The sequence below is a fragment of the Rhinatrema bivittatum genome, unplaced genomic scaffold, assembly GCF_901001135.1.
Source record: "Rhinatrema bivittatum unplaced genomic scaffold, aRhiBiv1.1, whole genome shotgun sequence".
NCBI classification, from domain to species: Eukaryota; Metazoa; Chordata; class Amphibia; order Gymnophiona; family Rhinatrematidae; genus Rhinatrema; species Rhinatrema bivittatum.
Genome location: NW_021820883.1, coordinates 79,104 through 98,205, shown reverse-complemented (window position 1 = coordinate 98,205; position 19,102 = coordinate 79,104). Strand labels below are relative to the sequence as shown.

At 51.9% G+C, this 19,102-nt stretch overlaps 1 protein-coding gene across 1 annotated transcript; it reads right to left on the bottom strand.

Moving 5' to 3' along the window:
* Nucleotides 1–969: 969 nt before the first annotated feature.
* On the bottom strand, nucleotides 970–18,334 carry LOC115082249 (phospholipid phosphatase 3-like). The gene is made up of 6 exons (XM_029586497.1): nucleotides 17,605–18,334; nucleotides 12,076–12,233; nucleotides 11,019–11,302; nucleotides 10,606–10,663; nucleotides 6,373–6,549; nucleotides 970–1,155 (listed from the first exon to the last, which is right to left on the bottom strand). The coding sequence occupies exons 1-6, from the start codon at nucleotides 17,786–17,788 to the stop codon at nucleotides 970–972; spliced, it is 1,047 nt and encodes a 348-aa protein (XP_029442357.1). The 5' UTR covers nucleotides 17,789–18,334.
* Nucleotides 18,335–19,102: the final 768 nt, after the last annotated feature.

Sequence of the window (19,102 nt, the reverse complement as noted above, 5' to 3'; positions counted from 1 at the left end):
GGTGCGAGAGTAGCAGCAGCAGCACCGGTGGCCGCTTTCCTCAGCAGAGCAGGAGCTGTGAGAACGTGAGCACATGAGAGAGGCCCGGGCAGTGCAATATCCCACGCCCGCCAGACGGCTGAGACCTGTGGTGTGGAAGGTGAAGAGATGGAGAGGCGGATGCTACCTCCGTGATCTCTCCGGTGCTAAATCCCAGGGAGAGGTGCGACAGACGCAGCAGCAGCACCGGTGGCCGCTTCCCTCAGCAGAGCAGGAGCTGTGAGAGCGTGAGCACATGAGAGAGGCCCGGGCAGTGCAATATCCCACGCCCGCCAGACGGCTGAGACCTGTGGTGTGGAAGGTGAAAAGATAGAGAGGCGGATGCTACCTCCGTGATCTCTCCGGTACTTAATCCCAGGGAGAGGTGCGACAGACGCAGCAGCAGCACCGGTGGCCGCTTCCCTCAGCAGAGCAGGAGCTGTGAGAGCGCTAGCACATGAGAGAGGCCCGGGCAGTGCAATATCCCACGCCCGCCAGGCGGCTGAGACCTGGCACCTCTTTGTGCCGTGGTGCGGATGGAGAGGCGGATGCTAAATCCCAGGAAAGATGAGGGTCCCTTGTTTTGGAGAGACTTAGCCAGTCAGGAAGGCTTCGAGTTGTGCAGGCGAATGGTGATGAATTAAGGTGGAGCTGTCAATCCATGAAGCCCCAGTTCTGATGACGGGAGCTGGGGGGGAAGGGGGTCGGTCGTGTGTCCTAAGAAGAGAGAAGGCTTGCAGCGGTTTTCCCCACCGCCAGGGGAGCAGCTGACATTAGGGACCGCGACATCATTGCACGCCAGAGAGGGGAACTGATTAGCACATCCTGTCAGCAGGGGGGCCACGGAAACCCGGAGCGGGCACGTGAGCTCTCGTCAGAGGTCGTCTGCCGTTCCTTCCTCGTTTTCTTTTCTTTTTCTCTTCTCTTTCTCTCTCCTTGAGCCTCGAAGCGTCACGGGATCCCCGTTCTTGGCCTCTGCACTCCTCGGTACGTAGGGTCCCGACTCACTTTCTGGGCCCGCGGCACTGGGCTCGCTAACATTTGGAGTGGCAGTTCAGATCCGGGCTGTCGGGGCAAGGACGGGGCGCTCGGTGCCCTTGCACTTTCTTCTGCTGAACAGCTGGAGATATGGAAAGCCTTGAAAAAGAAAAAAAGCAAAATGCAAAAATAAGTTAAAAACAAAAAAAAAAAACGCGACTGCTGCCACGCGATAACTGCTAGTGCGCAACATTTGTAACATGCGATGCGGTCACTGCATCCTCTCGGAGTGACTGAGCCCAGGACTTCCTCCTGCTTTCACACAATTCGGGGAGACTTAAGAAACAAGCCTGCAAACTTCCCTGGCCACTGTTCCTGCAGACGCCAGCTGGCTTGCCACGTCAGGTTCTGCCGCTGTCGGCAGACGTGGGCTCACCCCCTCCCCCCCCCACCTCGCCTGCATCCCCTGGGGCCCTGTCCCCCCCACGCACACGGAGCTGGAAGTGCACTGGGTGACTGGCACTACTGCCCCCCTCTCCTCCCCCCCCCCCCCCCAGGAGGGCACCTGCAGCTCCCAGAAAACTTCTCTGCCCCTGGGGACCTGATGCTCTCCGTGCTGTTGTGCCCTTAGCGGGAGGGGTGTAGAGAGGGACGGACTGTCCCCCTGCTCTCAGCTAAGACGCTGCCATGTGGCCCCCCTAGCAGAGAGGAAAGGCGGAAAGCCAGGCGCAAAAGGAGGTGAGGAGGACATGAAGGAAAGGTGCAGCACTGGAGGTGAAATTATTCTAAGCAGAGAGGAAGAGCGGGATCTGGGGGTGATCGCGCCTGATGATCTTATGGTGGATAAAGCGAGGGTAAAAGCCAGAAAGATGCTTGGGTGCACAGGGGGAGGAAGGGTCAGCAGAAAAAGGGAGATGATGCTGCCCCTGTATAGGACCCTGGTGAGACCATCATGGGAATACTGAGTACAATTCTGGAGACCCCACCTTCAGAAGGATAGAAACAGGATGGAGTCGCTCCAGAGGGAGGCTGCTAACATGGTCAGTGGTCTTCATCCTAAAGCACATGGGGAAAGAGTTAAAGATCTAAACATGATACACCCTGGAGGAGAGGGGAGATAGGATAGAGACATTCAGATATCTCAGAGGTTTCCATGCACAGGAGCTGAGCCTCTATCAATGGAAAGGAGGCTGCTAACATGGTCAGTGGTCTTCATCCTAAAGCACATGGGGATAGAGTTAAAGATCTAAACATGATACACCCTGGAGGAGAGGGGAGATAGGATAGAGACATTCAGATATCTCAGAGGTTTCCATGCACAGGAGCTGAGCCTCTATCAATGGAAAGGAGGCTGCTAACATGGTCAGTGGTCTTCATCCTAAAGCACATGGGGAGAGAGATAAAGATCTAAACATGATGCACCCTGGAGGAGAGGGGAGATAGGATAGAGACATTCAGTATATCTCAGAGGTTTTCCATGCACAGGAGCTGAGCCTCCATCAATGGAAAGGAGGCTGCTAACATGGTCAGTGGTCTTCATCCTAAAGCAACATGGGGATAGAGTTAAAGATCTAAACATGATACACCCTGGAGGAGAGGGGAGATAGGATAGAGACATTCAGATATCTCACAGGTTTCCATGCACAGGAGCTGAGCCTCTATCAATGGAAAGGAGGCTGCTAACATGGTCAGTGGTCTTCATCCTAAAGCACATGGGGATAGAGTTAGAGATCTAAACATGATGCACCCTGGAGGAGAGGGGAGATAGGATAGAGACATTCAGATATCTCAGAGGTTTCCATGCACAGGAGCTGAGCCTCTATCAATGGAAAGGAGGCTGCTAACATGGTCAGTGGTCTTCATCCTAAAGCACATGGGGAGAGAGTTAAAGATCTAAACATGATGCACCCTGGAGGAGAGGGGAGATAGGATAGAGACATTCAGATATCTCAGAGGTTTCCATGCACAGGAGCTGAGCCTCTATCAATGGAAAGGAGGCTGCTAACATGGTCAGTGGTCTTCATCCTAAAGCACATGGGGATAGAGGTAAAGATCTAAACATGATGCACCCTGGAGGAGAGGGGAGATAGGATAGAGACATTCAGATATCTCAGAGGTTTCCATGCACAGGAGCTGAGCCTCTATCAATGGAAAGGAGGCTGCTAACATGGTCAGTGGTCTTCATCCTAAGCACATGGGGATAGAGTTAGAGATCTAAACATGATGCACCCTGGAGGAGAGGGGAGATAGGATAGAGACATTCAGATATCTCAGAGGTTTCCATGCACAGGAGCTGAGCCTCTATCAATGGAAAGGAGGCTGCTAACATGGTCAGTGGTTTTTCATCCTAAAGCACATGGGGATAGAGTTAAAGATCTAAACATGATGCACCCTGGAGGAGAGGGGAGATAGGATAGAGACATTCAGATATCTCAGAGGTTTCCATGCACAGGAGCTGAGCCTCTATCAATAGAAAAGAGGCTCTAGAACGAGGAGGGGTCATGGGATGAGGGTGAATCTGAGGAGTAATCTAGGAGATATTTCTCTGCTGAGAGGGCAGCGAATGCATGGAGCCTCCCTGTGAATCTGAATTCAGGAAAGCTTGGGAGAAACACAGGGGATCAGAAAGCGGAGTAGCTGGTGTGGATGCGCAGTCTTGATAGGCCGCACTGATCTTTTCATATCAACTATCTCTCCCCCCCCCCCCCCCCCATTGCTGTCCCTCCTCCACTAATCCACACAAGCCCTCCCCCTTCAGAGGTGACTGCAGCATGCTCCCTCTCCCCCAGCAGAGACCGCGGCGCGCCCTTGGCTTGTTATCTGCGTAACTTTACTGCTGCTCCAGATGAGGAGCAAGCCCATAGCTCTCGGGTTTTAGGGCTTACAGGACAGGGTGAGGGGGTCTGGATCAAGTGAGGGGCGTGCAGGATGAAGAACCAGAGAGGTCTGCAACACCTCGATATTAACCGGGCAAGCTGGTGGACTAATTGAAAAAACTGGGTTGTCCCTTGCGCGAGCATGTTTTAAAATCCTCCCACACACGCACGTAAAAGCCAGCAAAGTCCTACGGAAGACACGCGTGCTACGTGCGCTCGAGTAGCCTCATAAAATTAGGAGCTTACTTATATGCGGTTACTGCATTTTAAAACATATGCGTGCAAGTACGCACACGATTTAAAACCCCAGCGCATCTTCTCTCCTGTACTGATAGGCGCATGTATGGATGCAAGTGCATTCGTTTTAAAATTAGCTCGTCTGGCTTTAGCTGTCCCAAGTCCTGCAATGACAGAAATCTGCCATCTGCTCCAGCCCCTCCGCTCCTGCTGCCTGGGGAGGGGAGAAAACGAGCAGACATGCAAGGCGGAAAAAAAATTGCTCTGCTCCGCCTTCAGCCCCTCCCCTCCTGCTGCCTGTTACACAGAAGGGGAAGGGGGAGAAACGAGCAGACATGCAAGGCAGAAAAGAATTGCTCTGCTCCCGCCTTCAGCCCCTCCCCTCCTGCTGCCTGTTAACACAGAAGGGGAAGGGGAGAAACGAGCAGACAGGGCAAGGCAGAAAAGAATTGCTCTTCTCTCCCGCCTTCAGCCCCTCCCCTCCTGCTGCCTGTTAACACAGAAGGGGAAGGGGAGAAACGAGCAGACACGGCAAGGCAGAAAAGAATTGCTCTGCTCCTGCCTTCAGCCCCTCCCCTCTCCTCCTGCTGCCTGTTAACACAGAAGGGGAAGGGGAGAAACGAGCAGACACGGCAACGCAGAAAAGAATTGCTCTGCTCCCGTCTTCAGCCCCTCCCCTCCTGCTGGCCTGTTAACACAGAAGGGGAAGGGGAGAAACGAGCAGACACGGCAAGGCAGAAAACAATTGCTCTGCTCCCGCCTTCAGCCCCTCCCCTCCTGCTGCCTGTTAACACAGAAGAGGAAGGGAGAAAAGAGCAGACAGAGACAAGGCAGAAAAGATTTGCTCGCTCCCGCCTTCAGCCCCTCCTCTCCTGCTGCCTGTTAACACAGAAGGGGAATGGGGAGAAACGAGCAGCCACGGCAAGGCAGAAAAGAATTGCTCTGCTCCCGCCTTCATCCCATCCCGCTGCCTGTTAACACAGAAGGGGAGGGGAGAAACGAGCAGACACGGCAAGGCAGAAAAGAATTGCTCTGCTCCCGCCTTCAGCCCCTCCCCTCCTGCTGCCTGTTAACACAGAAGGGGAAGGGGAAGAGAACGAGAAGACACGGCAAGGCAGAAAAGAATTGCTCTGCTCCCGCCTTCAATCCCCCTCCCCTCCTGCTTCCTGTTAACACAGAAGGGGAAGGGGAGAAACGAGAAGACACGGCAAGGCAGAAAGAATTGCTCTGCTCCTGCCTTCATCCCCTCCCCTCCTGCTGCCTGTTAACACAGAAGGGAAGGGGAGAAAACGAGAAGACACGGCAAGGCAGAAAAGAATTGCTCTGCTCCCGCCTTCAGCCCCTCCCTTCCTGCTGCCTGTTAACACAGAAGGGGAAGGGGAGAAATGAGCAGACACGGCAAGGCAGAAAAGAATTGCTCTGCTCCCGCCTTCAGCCCCTCCCCTCCTGCTGCCTGTTAACACAGAAGGGGAAGGGGAGAAAAGAGCAGACACGGCAAGGCAGAAAAGAATTGCTCTGCTCCCGCCTTCAGCCCCTCCCCTCCTGCTGCCTGTTAACACAGAAGGGGAAGGGGAGAAACGAGAAGACACGGCAAGGCAGAAAAGAATTGCTCTGCTCCCGCCTTCATCCCCTCCCCTCCTGCTGCCTGTTAACACAGAAGGGGAAGGGGAGAAACGAGCAGACACGGCAAGGCAGAAAAGAATTGCTCTGCTCCTGCCTTCAGCCCCTCCCCTCCTGCTGCCTGTTAACACAGAAGGGGAAGGGGAGAAATGAGAAGACAGGGCAAGGCAGAAAAGAATTGCTCTGCTCCCGCCTTCAGCCCCTCCCCTCCTGCTGCCTGTTAACACACAAGGGGAAGGGGAGAAACGAGCAGACACGGCAAGGCAGAAAAGAATTGCTCTGCTCCCGCCTTCAGCCCCTCCCCTCCTGCTGCCTATGGCGCCTTCAATATTTGGCATGGGAGGGGGGCAATTGCCCCTGTTGCCAAATGCCTGAATCCAGGCCTGGATATTTGCAAAGTGAGTCCAGCAGTGCCGCATCACAGCTTGCAGAGAATCGGGAGAAGGCAGGGATACGTTAGTATTGCACTAGTCCTCGATTATTTATTATCTTATAGCTACATGTCTGCTAGTATTTTGATTTTATTAATGATTTATTGTATTTTCTCCACCTTCATCGTACCGCAAAGCGCTGTGAAGGCTCTGCTGATATGAAGGTAAATATAAAAAAACCGAATAAACCGGAATACAGAGCTGTCACTCACCACCCAGTAAGCCACAAGGGTCCCCTGGAGAAATCCCACCGCCACGTCAGAGGGATGGTGCCTGTAGTCCGAGATGCGCGTCAGGCCTGTGTACAGGGCCAGCAGGAGCAGGACGAACTGCAGGAGTGGCCGGAGCAGCCGGGCCCCCTTCCAGGTGAAGCGAGCTTGCAGGTAAAACTGGAAGGGAAGAAGAGGAGAGAGTGTGGGAGGGGGGAAGCCAATCATTCGAGCTGCAATCAGAAAATGGATCCTGCAGTCCCGCACCTCTTGCTTTACAGGTGATTACGCCTGCGGGAGATCAGCCTGGATGGAAGTGCACATATGGCAATTTTCAAAGCATGCCTGGTGAGTTATGAGGGTAGAGTTTAGCCGGCCAAGCCTAAGCAGGAAGACAGGGCACTGAATAGGACTTTCCTGCTCATTAACCCCTGGCCTGCTGTTCTCCCGCCCTCGCTGCATTGTACGGGCAGATTGCACTTCTCTAAGGACTAAGACACAAACCTCGCCTTCTCATATCTTCCCTTAACTAGGAATGTGCCAGAGAGCCCTCATGGGCTCCCAGAACTGGTTTAAGGCTTACAAACGGCCTTAGCAAGTGGAATAACATACACTGAAGTTCCCTGCAGTGAGTAAAAATTAAAGAGAAGATTCGGCCACAGATAACCGAGAAAGCTTTGCAGACTGGTGTTGTGAGAGCTGCCTGCGGCTTCACAGCCCCCTCGTAGCAGTTCTGCAGGGCACTCGCAAGCTCCCTGCAGAGTAAGCAGAAAGCAGGCTGCCCGCAGGACGAAAGTGGGTGTCTCTTTCCTAAAATGGAATCACCTGCCGCTCACATCTGGCCATGAAGCGGGCGGTGCATGCTCACATCTGGTATAGGAGCTCGTGCAGGCCCCGTGCAAGGAATCCCGTTTGCAACACACTGCTAACGGCTGGAAGGTAACACCATCCTCCTCAGATTTTACTCTGGGGCAGGAAAGGTTTCCACTGCTTATCATTCTGAGGAATTACGCACACGGACCCCTGATTTACACTGAAGGCTTATCTCTCCCTTGAAAAGATTTAAAAAAAACTATTGGTGCCTAATATAGAACCAGAGAATCTGATGACAGATAATGACCATAAGGCCCCTCTAGTCTCTGCCCACATTCCTCCTGCTGTAATACCATTTCATCTGTGGCTAAGGATCCTCTCTGCTTATCCCAGGCTTTACTCCTCACTCCCCCACAGCTAAGGATCCTCTGTGCTTATCCCAGGCTTTACCACTCACTCCCCCACAGCTAAGGATCCTCTGTGCTTATCCCAGGCTTTACCTCTCACTCCCTCACAGCTAAGGATCCTCTGTGCTTATCCCAGGCTTTACCTCTCACTCACTCACAGCTAAGGATCCTCTGTGCTTATCCCAGGCTTTACCCCTCACTCCCTCACAGCTAAGGATCCTCTGTGCTTATCCCAAGCTTTACCTCTCACTCCCTCACAGCTAAGGATCCTCTGTGCTTATCCCAAGCTTTACCTCTCACTCCCTCACAGCTAAGGATCCTCTGTGCTTATCCCAGGCTTTACCCCTCACTCCCTCACAGCTAAGGATCCTCTGTGCTTATCCCAAGCTTTACCCCTCACTCTCTCACAGCTAAGGATCCTCTGTGCTTATCCCAAGCTTTACCTCTCACTCCCTCACAGCTAAGGATCCTCTGTGCTTATCCCAGGCTTTACCCCTCACTCCCCCACAGCTTAGGATCCTCTGTGCTTATCCCAAGCTTTACCTCTCACTCCCTCACAGCTAAGGATCCTCTGTGCTTATCCCAGGCTTTACCCCTCACTCCCCCACAGCTTAGGATCCTCTGTGCTTATCCCAGGCTTTACCCCTCACTCCCTCACAGCTAAGGATCCTCTGTGCTTATCCCAGGCTTTACCCTCACTCCCTCACAGCTAAGGATCCTCTGTGCTTATCCCAGGCTTTACCTCTCACTCCCTCACAGCTAAGGATCCTCTGTGCTTATCCCAGGCTTTAGCTCTCACTCCCTCACAGCTAAGGATCCTCTGTGCTTATCCCAGGCTTTACCCCTCACTCCCTCACAGCTAAGGATCCTCTGTGCTTATCCCAGGCTTTACCTCTCACTCCCTCACAGCTAAGGATCCTCTGTGCTTATCCCGGGCTTTACCTCTCACTCCCTCACAGCTAAGGATCCTCTGTGCTTATCCCGGGCTTTACCCCTCACTCCCCCACAGCTAAGGATCCTCTGTGCTTATCCCAGGCTTTACCCCTCACTCCCTCACAGCTAAGGATCCTCTGTGCTTATCCCAGGCTTTACCCCTCACTCCCTCACAGCTAAGGATCCTCTGTGCTTATCCCAGGCTTTACCCCTCACTCCCCCACAGCTAAGGATCCTCTGTGCTTATCCCAGGCTTTACCTCTCACTCCCTCACAGCTAAGGATCCTCTGTGCTTATCCCAGGCTTTACCCCTCACTCCCTCACAGCTAAGGATCCTCTGTGCTTATCCCAGGCTTTAGCTCTCACTCCCTCACAGCTAAGGATCCTCTGTGCTTATCCCAGGCTTTACCTCTCACTCCCTCACAGCTAAGGATCCTCTGTGCTTATCCCAGGCTTTAGCTCTCACTCCCTCACAGCTAAGGATCCTCTGTGCTTATCCCAGGCTTTACCTCTCACTCCCTCACAGCTAAGGATCCTCTGTGCTTATCCCAGGCTTTACCCCTCACTCCCTCACAGCTAAGGATCCTCTGTGCTTATCCCAGGCTTTACCCCTCACTCCCTCACAGCTAAGGATCCTCTGTGCTTATCCCAGGCTTTACCCCTCACTCCCCCACAGCTAAGGATCCTCTGTGCTTATCCCAGGCTTTACCCCCTCACTCCCCACAGCTAAGGATCCTCTGTGCTTATCCCAGGCTTTACCTCTCACTCCCTCACAGCTAAGGATCCTCTGTGCTTATCCCAGGCTTTACCTCTCACTCCCTCACAGCTAAGGATCCTCTGTGCTTATCCCAGGCTTTACCTCTCACTCCCTCACAGCTAAGGATCCTCTGTGCTTATCCCAGGCTTTACCCCTCACTCCCTCACAGCTAAGGATCCTCTGTGCTTATCCCAGGCTTTACCTCTCACTCCCTCACAGCTAAGGATCCTCTGTGCTTATCCCAGGCTTTACCTCTCACTCCCCCACAGCTAAGGATCCTCTGTGCTTATCCCAGGCTTTACCCCTCACTCCCCCACAGCTAAGGATCCTCTGTGCTTATCCCAGGCTTTACCCCTCACTCCCTCACAGCTAAGGATCCTCTGTGCTTATCCCAGGCTTTACCTCTCACTCCCTCACAGCTAAGGATCCTCTGTGCTTATCCCAGACTTTACCCCTCACTCCCTCACAGCTAAGGATCCTCTGTGCTTATCCCAGGCTTTACCTCTCACTCCCTCACAGCTAAGGATCCTCTGTGCTTATCCCAGGCTTTACCTCTCACTCCCCCACAGCTAAGGATCCTCTGTACTTATCCCAGGCTTTACCCCTCACTCCCCCACAGCTAAGGATCCTCTGTGCTTATCCCAGGCTTTACCCCTCACTCCCTCACAGCTAAGGATCCTCTGTGCTTATCCCAGGCTTTACCCCTCACTCCCCCACAGCTAAGGATCCTCTGTGCTTATCCCAGGCTTTACCCCTCACTCCCCCACAGCTAAGGATCCTCTGTGCTTATCCCAGGCTTTACCCCTCACTCTCTCACAGCTAAGGATCCTCTGTGCTTATCCCAAGCTTTACCTCTCACTCCCTCACAGCTAAGGATCCTCTGTGCTTATCCCAGGCTTTACCTCTCACTCCCTCACAGCTAAGGATCCTCTGTGCTTATCCCAGGCTTTACCCCTCACTCCCTCACAGCTAAGGATCCTCTGTGCTTATCCCAGGCTTTACCCCTCACTCCCTCACAGCTAAGGATCCTCTGTGCTTATCCCAGGCTTTACCTCTCACTCCCTCACAGCTAAGGATCCTCTGTGCTTATCCCAGGCTTTACCCCTCACTCCCCCACAGCTAAGGATCCTCTGTGCTTATCCCAGGCTTTACCTCACACTCCCTCACAGCTAAGGATCCTCTGTGCTTATCCCAGGCTTTACCCCTCACTCCCTCACAGCTAAGGATCCTCTGTGCTTATCCCAGGCTTTACCCCTCACTCACTCACAGCTTCACTCCAGCCGCATCGCTTTATAGATGTAAAAGGGTTCCAGCAGGGAAGCTTACCACTAGGTACAGCATGGCGTACATGGAGAAGGAGGCATGGCCAGAGTAGAAAGACTTCCTGAAAAAAAAAAAAAAAAGAAGAAAGGGTTGTGAGGTCAGGAGCTTGCAGTATCCGAGCCTCCATCCAGCAGCGGCCCTTCCCTTCCTCACGGTACAACTTCCCCTTTACACCTCTTCTCTCTCCCATTTCTGCCGCTGTGCATGCCTGGCTCTGCTGGTCCATCGCCCTCCAGCCCTCTCTTTCTCTCCTTTTCCTGCTTTCTAACCATGCATCTCCTATCTGCTGGTAGGCTGCACCCTGAAGGCCGTCAGGGGTGACATCTGCAACAGCGCAGGTCAGCCTGTGATCGCTGTGCGACTTGATGGCTCGGCCCCTTAAAGAGCAATGCACGGTGGTGAGAAGGAAGGCTTACCTGGCTTCCCGGACAGCAGAGGGGTTCTCCGTTGTGCAAGCGTAGTCTTCCACGTAACCAGCAGAACAGTTGAGCTCGGAGAAGTTGGGACGGCAGACGGCCAGGAAGTTGGGCCTCAGCCGCCCGACGGCGAGCTTGGCAATGTCGGTGAGGGACTGGCTGACGGTGCAGCCGAAGAGGAAGGCCCCGATTTCCTTGTAGAGGGTGGAAACGTAGGGGTTGGTCACGAAGGACCGGGACGGGTGGCCCAGTACACGAATGCGGTAGCTTTCTCCTAGGGCGATCTGTGGGGGTGGGAATTGATGCAGGAAATGTTCAGAGCTGGCTGAGATGGCCCTCACTCACTTACATTCATAACAAATACGTGGAATGAAAGTCAACAAAGCCCAAACAATGATGTAGGGTGAGACCACTGTAGAAGACTAACTTAACTGCATTGTCTGCAGCTTTTGGATGGATGGGTGGGGGGTCTGTCTCTGCTGGATAAACATCGCACATGCGTTCTGGGTTATTGCGTGCACGTGTTGCGATGGTTTCATGTGTAAAATGCATGCACCTGCTTTTCTGAAACGCATCTAAGAATTGTGTGGATCTGCCGCACATGACATCTGCTCATACATGGAGGTAGGGGGGTGATCGCGTGGCTTTAGGTGCTGTGACGTGGCCTCTTACACACACTGCTCAGCGACATCCGCCCTGCGACCAGCTTTTGGGATTTACCACATCCTTTCTCAGCGCCATCAGAATGAGCAAGTCAGATTTAAAAAAAACGAGATTGCCCCGATTGCTGCTTTTGCTTGGACCTAATGAAGCCAGGGCAATCCTGAAAGCTGATTACAAAAATGCATTAAGTTAGCCCAGCAAAAAGGTCTCACCTCACACTTTTAAACTTTTATTTCCTTGCATTCAAGCGGACCATCTGGGCTGCTTTAGCCGTAACGTACGTAATAATCAGTCGGAGAGAAAGAGATGCGGGCTGGTATGGAAAGGGACAGTGCAGCTTCTTTTTATTTCATGTGCCCTGGGAGAGTTCAATGCATTAAAACGTGGGACGTACTGAGAAAGCGGTGACCAGGATCCCCACGCAGATCAGGACGGTGTCGCTCACTGTCTCCTCGCTCTTCAGGGGGTACTCGATGCTGTTGTCGTTGCAGTAGAACCCACGCCGGACAGGGCTGACGCTGCCGAACTCGCACACGAAGAAGGGGATTGAGGCTGAAGAAACAGAAAAAAAAAAGATGTCAAGATTCAGCGGGGAGCGAGAGAGAAGACGTGTCGGACGTATCAGATCCGGAGCCGCTTGCTCGTGAAAATAGAAGGAAGCGCCATCCGCACCGATTGCAACTTCACCGGAACCTGGGAACCGGCCACAACCCGCGCCTCGCAGTGGGAAGCCTGTCCGTCCTGGCTCAGAGAGGCAGAGGGGAGAAAACAGCAGCTAGAGCAGCCAAATATGCTATGGACCGGCAGCAGAATCTGTAAACTGTTCTGCTTATTCTCCTTCCTGTGCTCTATAATTAATTATCGCTATTATGTCACTTTTACTCTCGTTTGTCTTGGAGAGTAATTTTATAATAACCCATATAAGCCATGCATTGCCTAAGCACGTTAGTTGCATCAATTTTTCACGTTCATTTGCTTTGAAAATGATTTCCAGGAATGGTCACCAACTCACCTGTTCTTTGCAGGGTGTAACGTGTGGCAGGTTGCTCGCCGTGCATGCAAAGCCGGTGCGAAAACTCTCGGCTTTGCTCCCCAGAACGCGCTGCTTTTGTGTGTGCGTGAGATCAGGTTACCTGCGCACTTTTCTGTGCACGGTCAACGGTTGTGCAAATTATCCCGAAGAAGGGGACTTCAGTAGCTAGTGTAGCGCTCTGCTCGGAGACCTGTGTGAGCAATGCGTGGGTGAAGCACAGGGGAGGTGCAGGCCAGCGCTGGGGGTCTGTGCACCACATAGCAGGGCCTTGTTTCTGTGCACGCAGGGTCTCCGAGACAGTCCCCATGTACAGTAAAGTTTCCCGAGTCTGCTCACAGCGTACAGGAGCAGGGTTACCCATCTTCGGTTCTGAAAAGGGAACTGCCCCTAAATTTCTATTTATTGATTTAGTTACAAGCATCCGATGTTCTGCTTTTTTTTTCCAGGAATGGTCTCAAAGCAGATTAGGAGCAATTTAAAGATCAGGAAGTACAAATAGCAGCTGCATTAGTCATAATATCAGGAACAATCCTCTTAAAAGAGGAGTTAGCATAGCAGTTTTCAAAAAGCTTATTTACCTGCATGAAACCTTCTGAAATGACCTGCAGAGCGCCCAGGCTTAGGGACGTCATTTGCTTTCTGTTTGTTGTGGGAGGATTTTAGCCACAAAAGAAGAGGAACTGCTTCCTTGCCGTAGGTTATTCTCGGGAGAGCCCCTCACTCCTTGAATATTATTCCCCCTGGGCTACAACACATTTTCCCCCTTTCTTATTACAGCTCAGAGAGCAACAAGACTAATTCAGAGATGAGAAGGCGAATGAGGAGACGTGGAAGCGTTTTAGGCAAGCTTCTGGCTTCTGGAACTGAATTCACGCCTCAGGTACAAAACTTACTGTAAGATCCCTGGGCACAGGGGAAAAGCCTGCAGAACCTCCTGAGTGCAATCTGTTTTCAAGGACCTGGAAGGTGGAATACAAATCAGTCGATTAAATAAGTCCCACTCCTTGATTTCATGCTCGTGTACGCCGTTATCCTACGCATGTTAACCTCGTGTGCTGCACTGCTCTTATTTTGCATTTGCAGGTTATAAGATGAAATAAACCTAATAATGGGGTGCAATCTGGGGTGCAGGACAAGTTTAAATTTCATGGAAGTAACGCACAACTGCCGGTCTCTGTCAGAAGGGTCTCTCTGCCTGGCCCTCTAGACACTTTGATACTGTGACCTGCCAAGAAGAAGCTTTTCCACCAAAATCTGTATGGACAGGACCCTTCTCCTGAAGGAGCAGCAGCAGCAGCCGCGTCTGCTGGTGGGCAAAGAGGACTTGTGAGAGATCATTGCCTGTGGAAAGTTTCTGGTTTTATCTAGTGACAGAAACTGAGGGTTCAGCTAGTACCTCTGTGTATGAATGTTGTATGCTGCAAAGTAATTTCTGTGGGTAGTTTAAGGTTTAACTTTAATTTCGCAGCGTGCGCTGAATTAATTCTGGGTACAAATCGAATGTGAATGCAGCTGCATGTGCTTGGAAAACGATGCGACCTGGTGGAAGGAGGATAACCAATGGGACACGCGGCGACACCAGGGTTCAAACCACATCCACATGGCAGCGCAGACCGGCTTGGTAGAGGGGGGAGGCGTAGAATCGGGCAGGATAAACGTTTGCCAGGGAATAGACTGCACCTTGGTATCCCTATGGATAGCAGTTCCATGTGCTATGAGGAAGAGTACAGGAGCAGCAGTGCATTTACTGCCTGCCTGGCCAGACTGAAATGCCAACCGAGATGAATAATAATAATAGTGGGAGATTTCAATCCTTCAGGACACGCCAGAGTGGTAAAGTTCCTAGATGCATGAATCTCTGCTCCGTGCAGCAGCTGCTCATGGGACCGGGAGCTTTCCCTGGAATGCAGGACGTGGTGCAAGGCCGTGACTGCTTGTAATCCTAGAGACCACGTGAGGGACTCCTCAGGAAATTAAAAGGTCACAGGATAGGAGGCAGGGTCTTACTGTGGAAGCAAAGAGTAGAACTAATGCTCAGGGTTCCCCACGGAGGGAGGTAAATAGCAGAGCTCCACGGGCATCAGTCCTGGGACCCCCTGCTCTTTAACACATTCATAAATGATCCGGAGAAGGGAGCAACTTGTAAGGTGTGCAAATGATGCCAAATGATTCAAAAACACAGCAGTGGATTGTGAGGAACTGCAGAAGGACATTGCGAGAGTGGGAGACTGGGCATCCAAGTGGCAGATACAATTTACTGTGGAAAAGTGCAAAAGTAATGTACATAAGGAAAAATAATCCCAACTCCCAGTGCACAACGCTGCAGTCTGTACTGGGAGTCACCGGCCGAGGAAAGGACCCCCGAGTCCATACATTGAAATCCTCAGCTCAGTGGTGGTGCGGTGGCAGCGCTTAGAAGAATGGAGAATAAAACAGAAAATATCACATTTCTTCTGCATTGACCCATGGGGGAACCGGAAGAGGTGCAGAGGAGGGCGACAGGAATGATAAAGGGTGGTGGACGGGCTCCCTAGGCTGAGAGGGCTGTGCAGGCCAGGGCTGGGAGGGGACACGAGAGAGGTTTATAAATGCATGAGCGGGGGTGGGAGGGTTAAATAAAGAACGGTTAATCACCTTTTCAGATAATACAAGGGGACCCTCCGGCAGATTTAATACAAATCACACTCAGCGCACTGTGGAGCTGTGGAATCTGTGCCCGAGGACGTGGTGGAGGTCACGAGCATAGCGGGGTTTAAAAGAGGCTTGGGCAAGTGCCTGCAGAAAACGTCCATAAACAATGATTAGCCAGGTAGTCGTGGAAAAGTCACTGATTATTCGTGGGAATGAGCAGCAGGAAACAGAGCTGCTCTTTGGGAACTTGCTGGGTGCTTGTGACCTGGATTGGCACCGTTGGAGGCAGGATGCTGGGCTCCCTAGGTGCCAGCTCTGCGTGTACAGTGGCTGCTTGAGCATCCAGGGGTATTTTTGTACTGGGCTTGGTAGCCCCTGTCGTTTTGAAAAGTTAGCTCTCACTGCTGGGCTGGATGGTCTGACCCAGCATGCACATCCTATGTTCTTATTCTGTCCTTCAGGATGTGGTGTTCTGCTGCTGCTGGTGGTCTGAAGCTGGTCTCAGTCTGCACTACTTCTGCATCCGTGTCTTTAGCAGCAGCAGGCAGGGAGAAATAAGAACAGAACAGAACTCGCTCTTGGTAAAGAGCTCATGCACTCAAAAGTCTGCCAGTGGCCATTGGAGCGGATTTACAATTCTGCAGAAATTGTGTGCTGTTGAAGTCTGACTTCAGGCCACAGACAGGATACCATTTTTACACAAGGGGTCTGGCACAGGGTATCAGAGACTGTTACCCTCAGTATATATCTCTGATACCCACAGAGAGCTACTGAATACCACCACTGTCTACAGAGTGTCAGATAACCCATGGTATGCCACTGATATCCACAGAAAGCCTCATAACCCACGAAATATCACTGCTGCCCACAGAACATCAGAGAATCTAAGGTATACCACCACTGTCTACTTTTCCACCCACAATGTGCCTTCTGTCCCACAGATACCGCTGATATATCACAGAATGCCACATATCCCACCATACATCACTGAGTGCCTCAGAACCCACTGCTGTACCACTGATACCACCCGACTTCCACAGAGCCCCCAATATACCCATTATAGCCACATAACCCACACTGTGCCACTGATACGAACAGTGTCAGTGGTCCCACATATATCACTGATACAGAGAGCCACAGAACCCACCCCTCATACCCACAAAGGTACCTTCTGTCTCACAGATACCGCTGATATATCACAGAATGCCACATATCCCACCATACATCACTGAGTGCCACAGAACCTACTGCTATACCACTGATACCGCCCGACTTCCACAGAGCCCCCAGTGTACCCATTATAGCCCCATAACCCACACTGTGCCACTGATACTAACAGTGTCAGTGGTCCCACATATATCACTGATACAGAGAGCCACAGAACCCACCCCTCATACCCACAAAGGTGCCTTCTGTCCCACAGATACCGCTGATATATCACAGAATGCCACATATCCCACCATACATCACTGAGTGCCACAGAACCCACTGCTGTACCACAGATACCGCCCGACTTCCACAGAGCCCCCAGTATACCCATTATAGCCCCATAACCCACACTGTGCCACTGATACTAACAGTGTCAGTGGTCCCACATATATCACTGATACAGAGAGCCACAGAACCCACCCCTCATACCCACAAAGGTGCCTTCTGTCCCACAGATACCGCTGATATATCACAGAATGCCACATATCCCACCATACATCACTGAGTGCCACAGAACCCACTGCTGTACCACAGATACCGCCCGACTTCCACAGAGCCCCCAGTATACCCATTATAGCCACATAACCCACTGTGCCACTGATACGAACAGTGTCAGTGGTCCCACATATATCACTGATACAGAGAGCCACAGAACCCACCCCTCATACCCACAAAGGTGCCTTCTGTCCCACAGATACCGCTGATATATCACAGAATGCCACATATCCCACCATACATCACTGAGTGCCACAGAACCCACTGCTGTACCACTGATACCGCCCGACTTCCACAGAGCCCCCAGTGTACCCATTATAGCCCCATAACCCACACTGTGCCACTGATACTAACAGTGTCAGTGGTCCCACATATATCACTGATACAGAGAGCCACAGAACCCACCCCTCATACCCACAGATCCTTCTGGTAGCCAGGGAGTGCCACAGACGTTATAGCAAACATCTACCAGCAGTTTGTGACTGTGCCAGGGGGCAGATGTGGAGAAAGCTGCTGGGGACCCTCTCTCACACACCTCTCTCCTTCCTTACTCACCTACTGTCAGGCACAGAAGGTCCACAAACACCAGAGTTTTTCTCAGGCGGGGAGCTGTGGCCGGGAAGTCGCCAGCGGTGCCCTGATGAGTCCCTGCGACCACCTTCACAGCCCTGTGGCAGCTGCTCCCATCCTGCCGCAGCTCTGGGCCCCCCGTCAGGAGCTCGGGGTCCCACTTCTGCATGAGAGGAGAGGGGTGAAGGTCCTGGGCGAGGGCTCTGCAGCTGCTAAGCTCGGCTCCTGACTTTTGCACTCTCCCACGAGAAGAAGGAAGGCACCGCCACTTTACTTCCCTGCAGCTCGTCCGCTTTCCAGGTTGTCATCGGAGCCTTTTTTTTCCTGCTCAGCTCGGTGTCATGCATGCAAAAGTGATTCTTTTATATATAAAACAAAACTCCAGCTCGGGACTTTGTCCGATGGTTTTCTCCCATTCCCCTTCTGGGGTGTCCGGGGAGAACTGGGAGCAGTTTGGAGATCTCTCCCCTCCCCGTGAGATCTGCCCTGGCTGAGCAAACCCTCCTCGCTCCCCTCCTCCTCCGACCCATGTGCTCAGCATTAGCTCAGCCCAGGGGCAGGGGGTGGTTATCGCAGCCCTGCCCTCATTTGTCCTAGTGATTGAGGGGGAGGAGGGGAGACGCCACCCGCTGCAGACTGCGAGGGATGGGGGGTGTCACCTGGCTGGATAAGAAGAGGAGGGGAGATAAGGGGAGAGATAGTGCAGGGTAAGGACAGAGGGAGGCACAGAAAAAGGCAGACAGAGGAGGGAGGAGAGATAAAGAGGAGGGAGGAGAGATACAGGGAGGAGAGATATAGACAAGGGCAGGATATGGTTCCAGAGTAGAGAGGGATGTACAGGGAGGGGAAGAAGGGAAGAGAGATATAGAGAGGGGGAGGGATATGTTTTATATACCGTGTTTTATATGAATTTAATCGAAACAGTTTACATCATAAACATAAAAAAAATGATTAATCACACACAAATAGGTAAAAAAATGGAAATACAATTCATAGAAAGAAAAGTACAGAAAATTAAAAAAGTAAAAATAATAAAATAAAAATCTGGGGACAGGGCAAAAACGAAACAAAGTTGTCAGTGTTGAAAGCGCATTTAAAGATTCTGTTTCTAAACTCTTTCCTGTTGTCTATGTGCCTGATATGTCCTGGGATGGGATTCCAGAGCCGCAGAGAAAGCGCGTCATCTCGTCATGTCAGGGCGGGCTAGTTTTGCAGTAGGAAATATTGTAATAAGTTTTTATGAGCTGATCGTAGGTGCCTAGACGCTCTGTGGATTCCAAGTTGAGAGCTGAGCCTAACTGAGGTGTCATCATTTAACAGATTGGCTACCCACCCATTGAATACAGAATAAAATATAAAATTCTTCACATAATAGATAGTGTCGTGAGTAAAGTATGGGGGAAATATGGCCTCTACGAGTTACACCTGTGAAGGTGCGAGCTGCGGCATTTTGGAATTAGTTGTAAGGGGCGTATAGTGCTGT

What these genes read in the sequence shown, in the direction of transcription:
- LOC115082249 (XM_029586497.1), bottom strand. Translation starts at nt 17,788, where the DNA reads ATGCAGAAGTGGGACCCCGAGCTCCTGACGGGGGGCCCAGAGCTGCGG. An exon ending in TCCTGGTCACCGCTTTCTCA is followed by an intron (nt 11,303 to 12,075) that starts GTACGTCCCACG and finishes CCACCCCCACAG; the next exon opens with ATCGCCCTAGGAGAAAGCTA. An exon ending in ACGCCATGCTGTACCTAGTG is followed by an intron (nt 6,550 to 10,605) that starts GTAAGCTTCCCT and finishes CTTCCCTTCCAG; the next exon opens with TTTTACCTGCAAGCTCGCTT.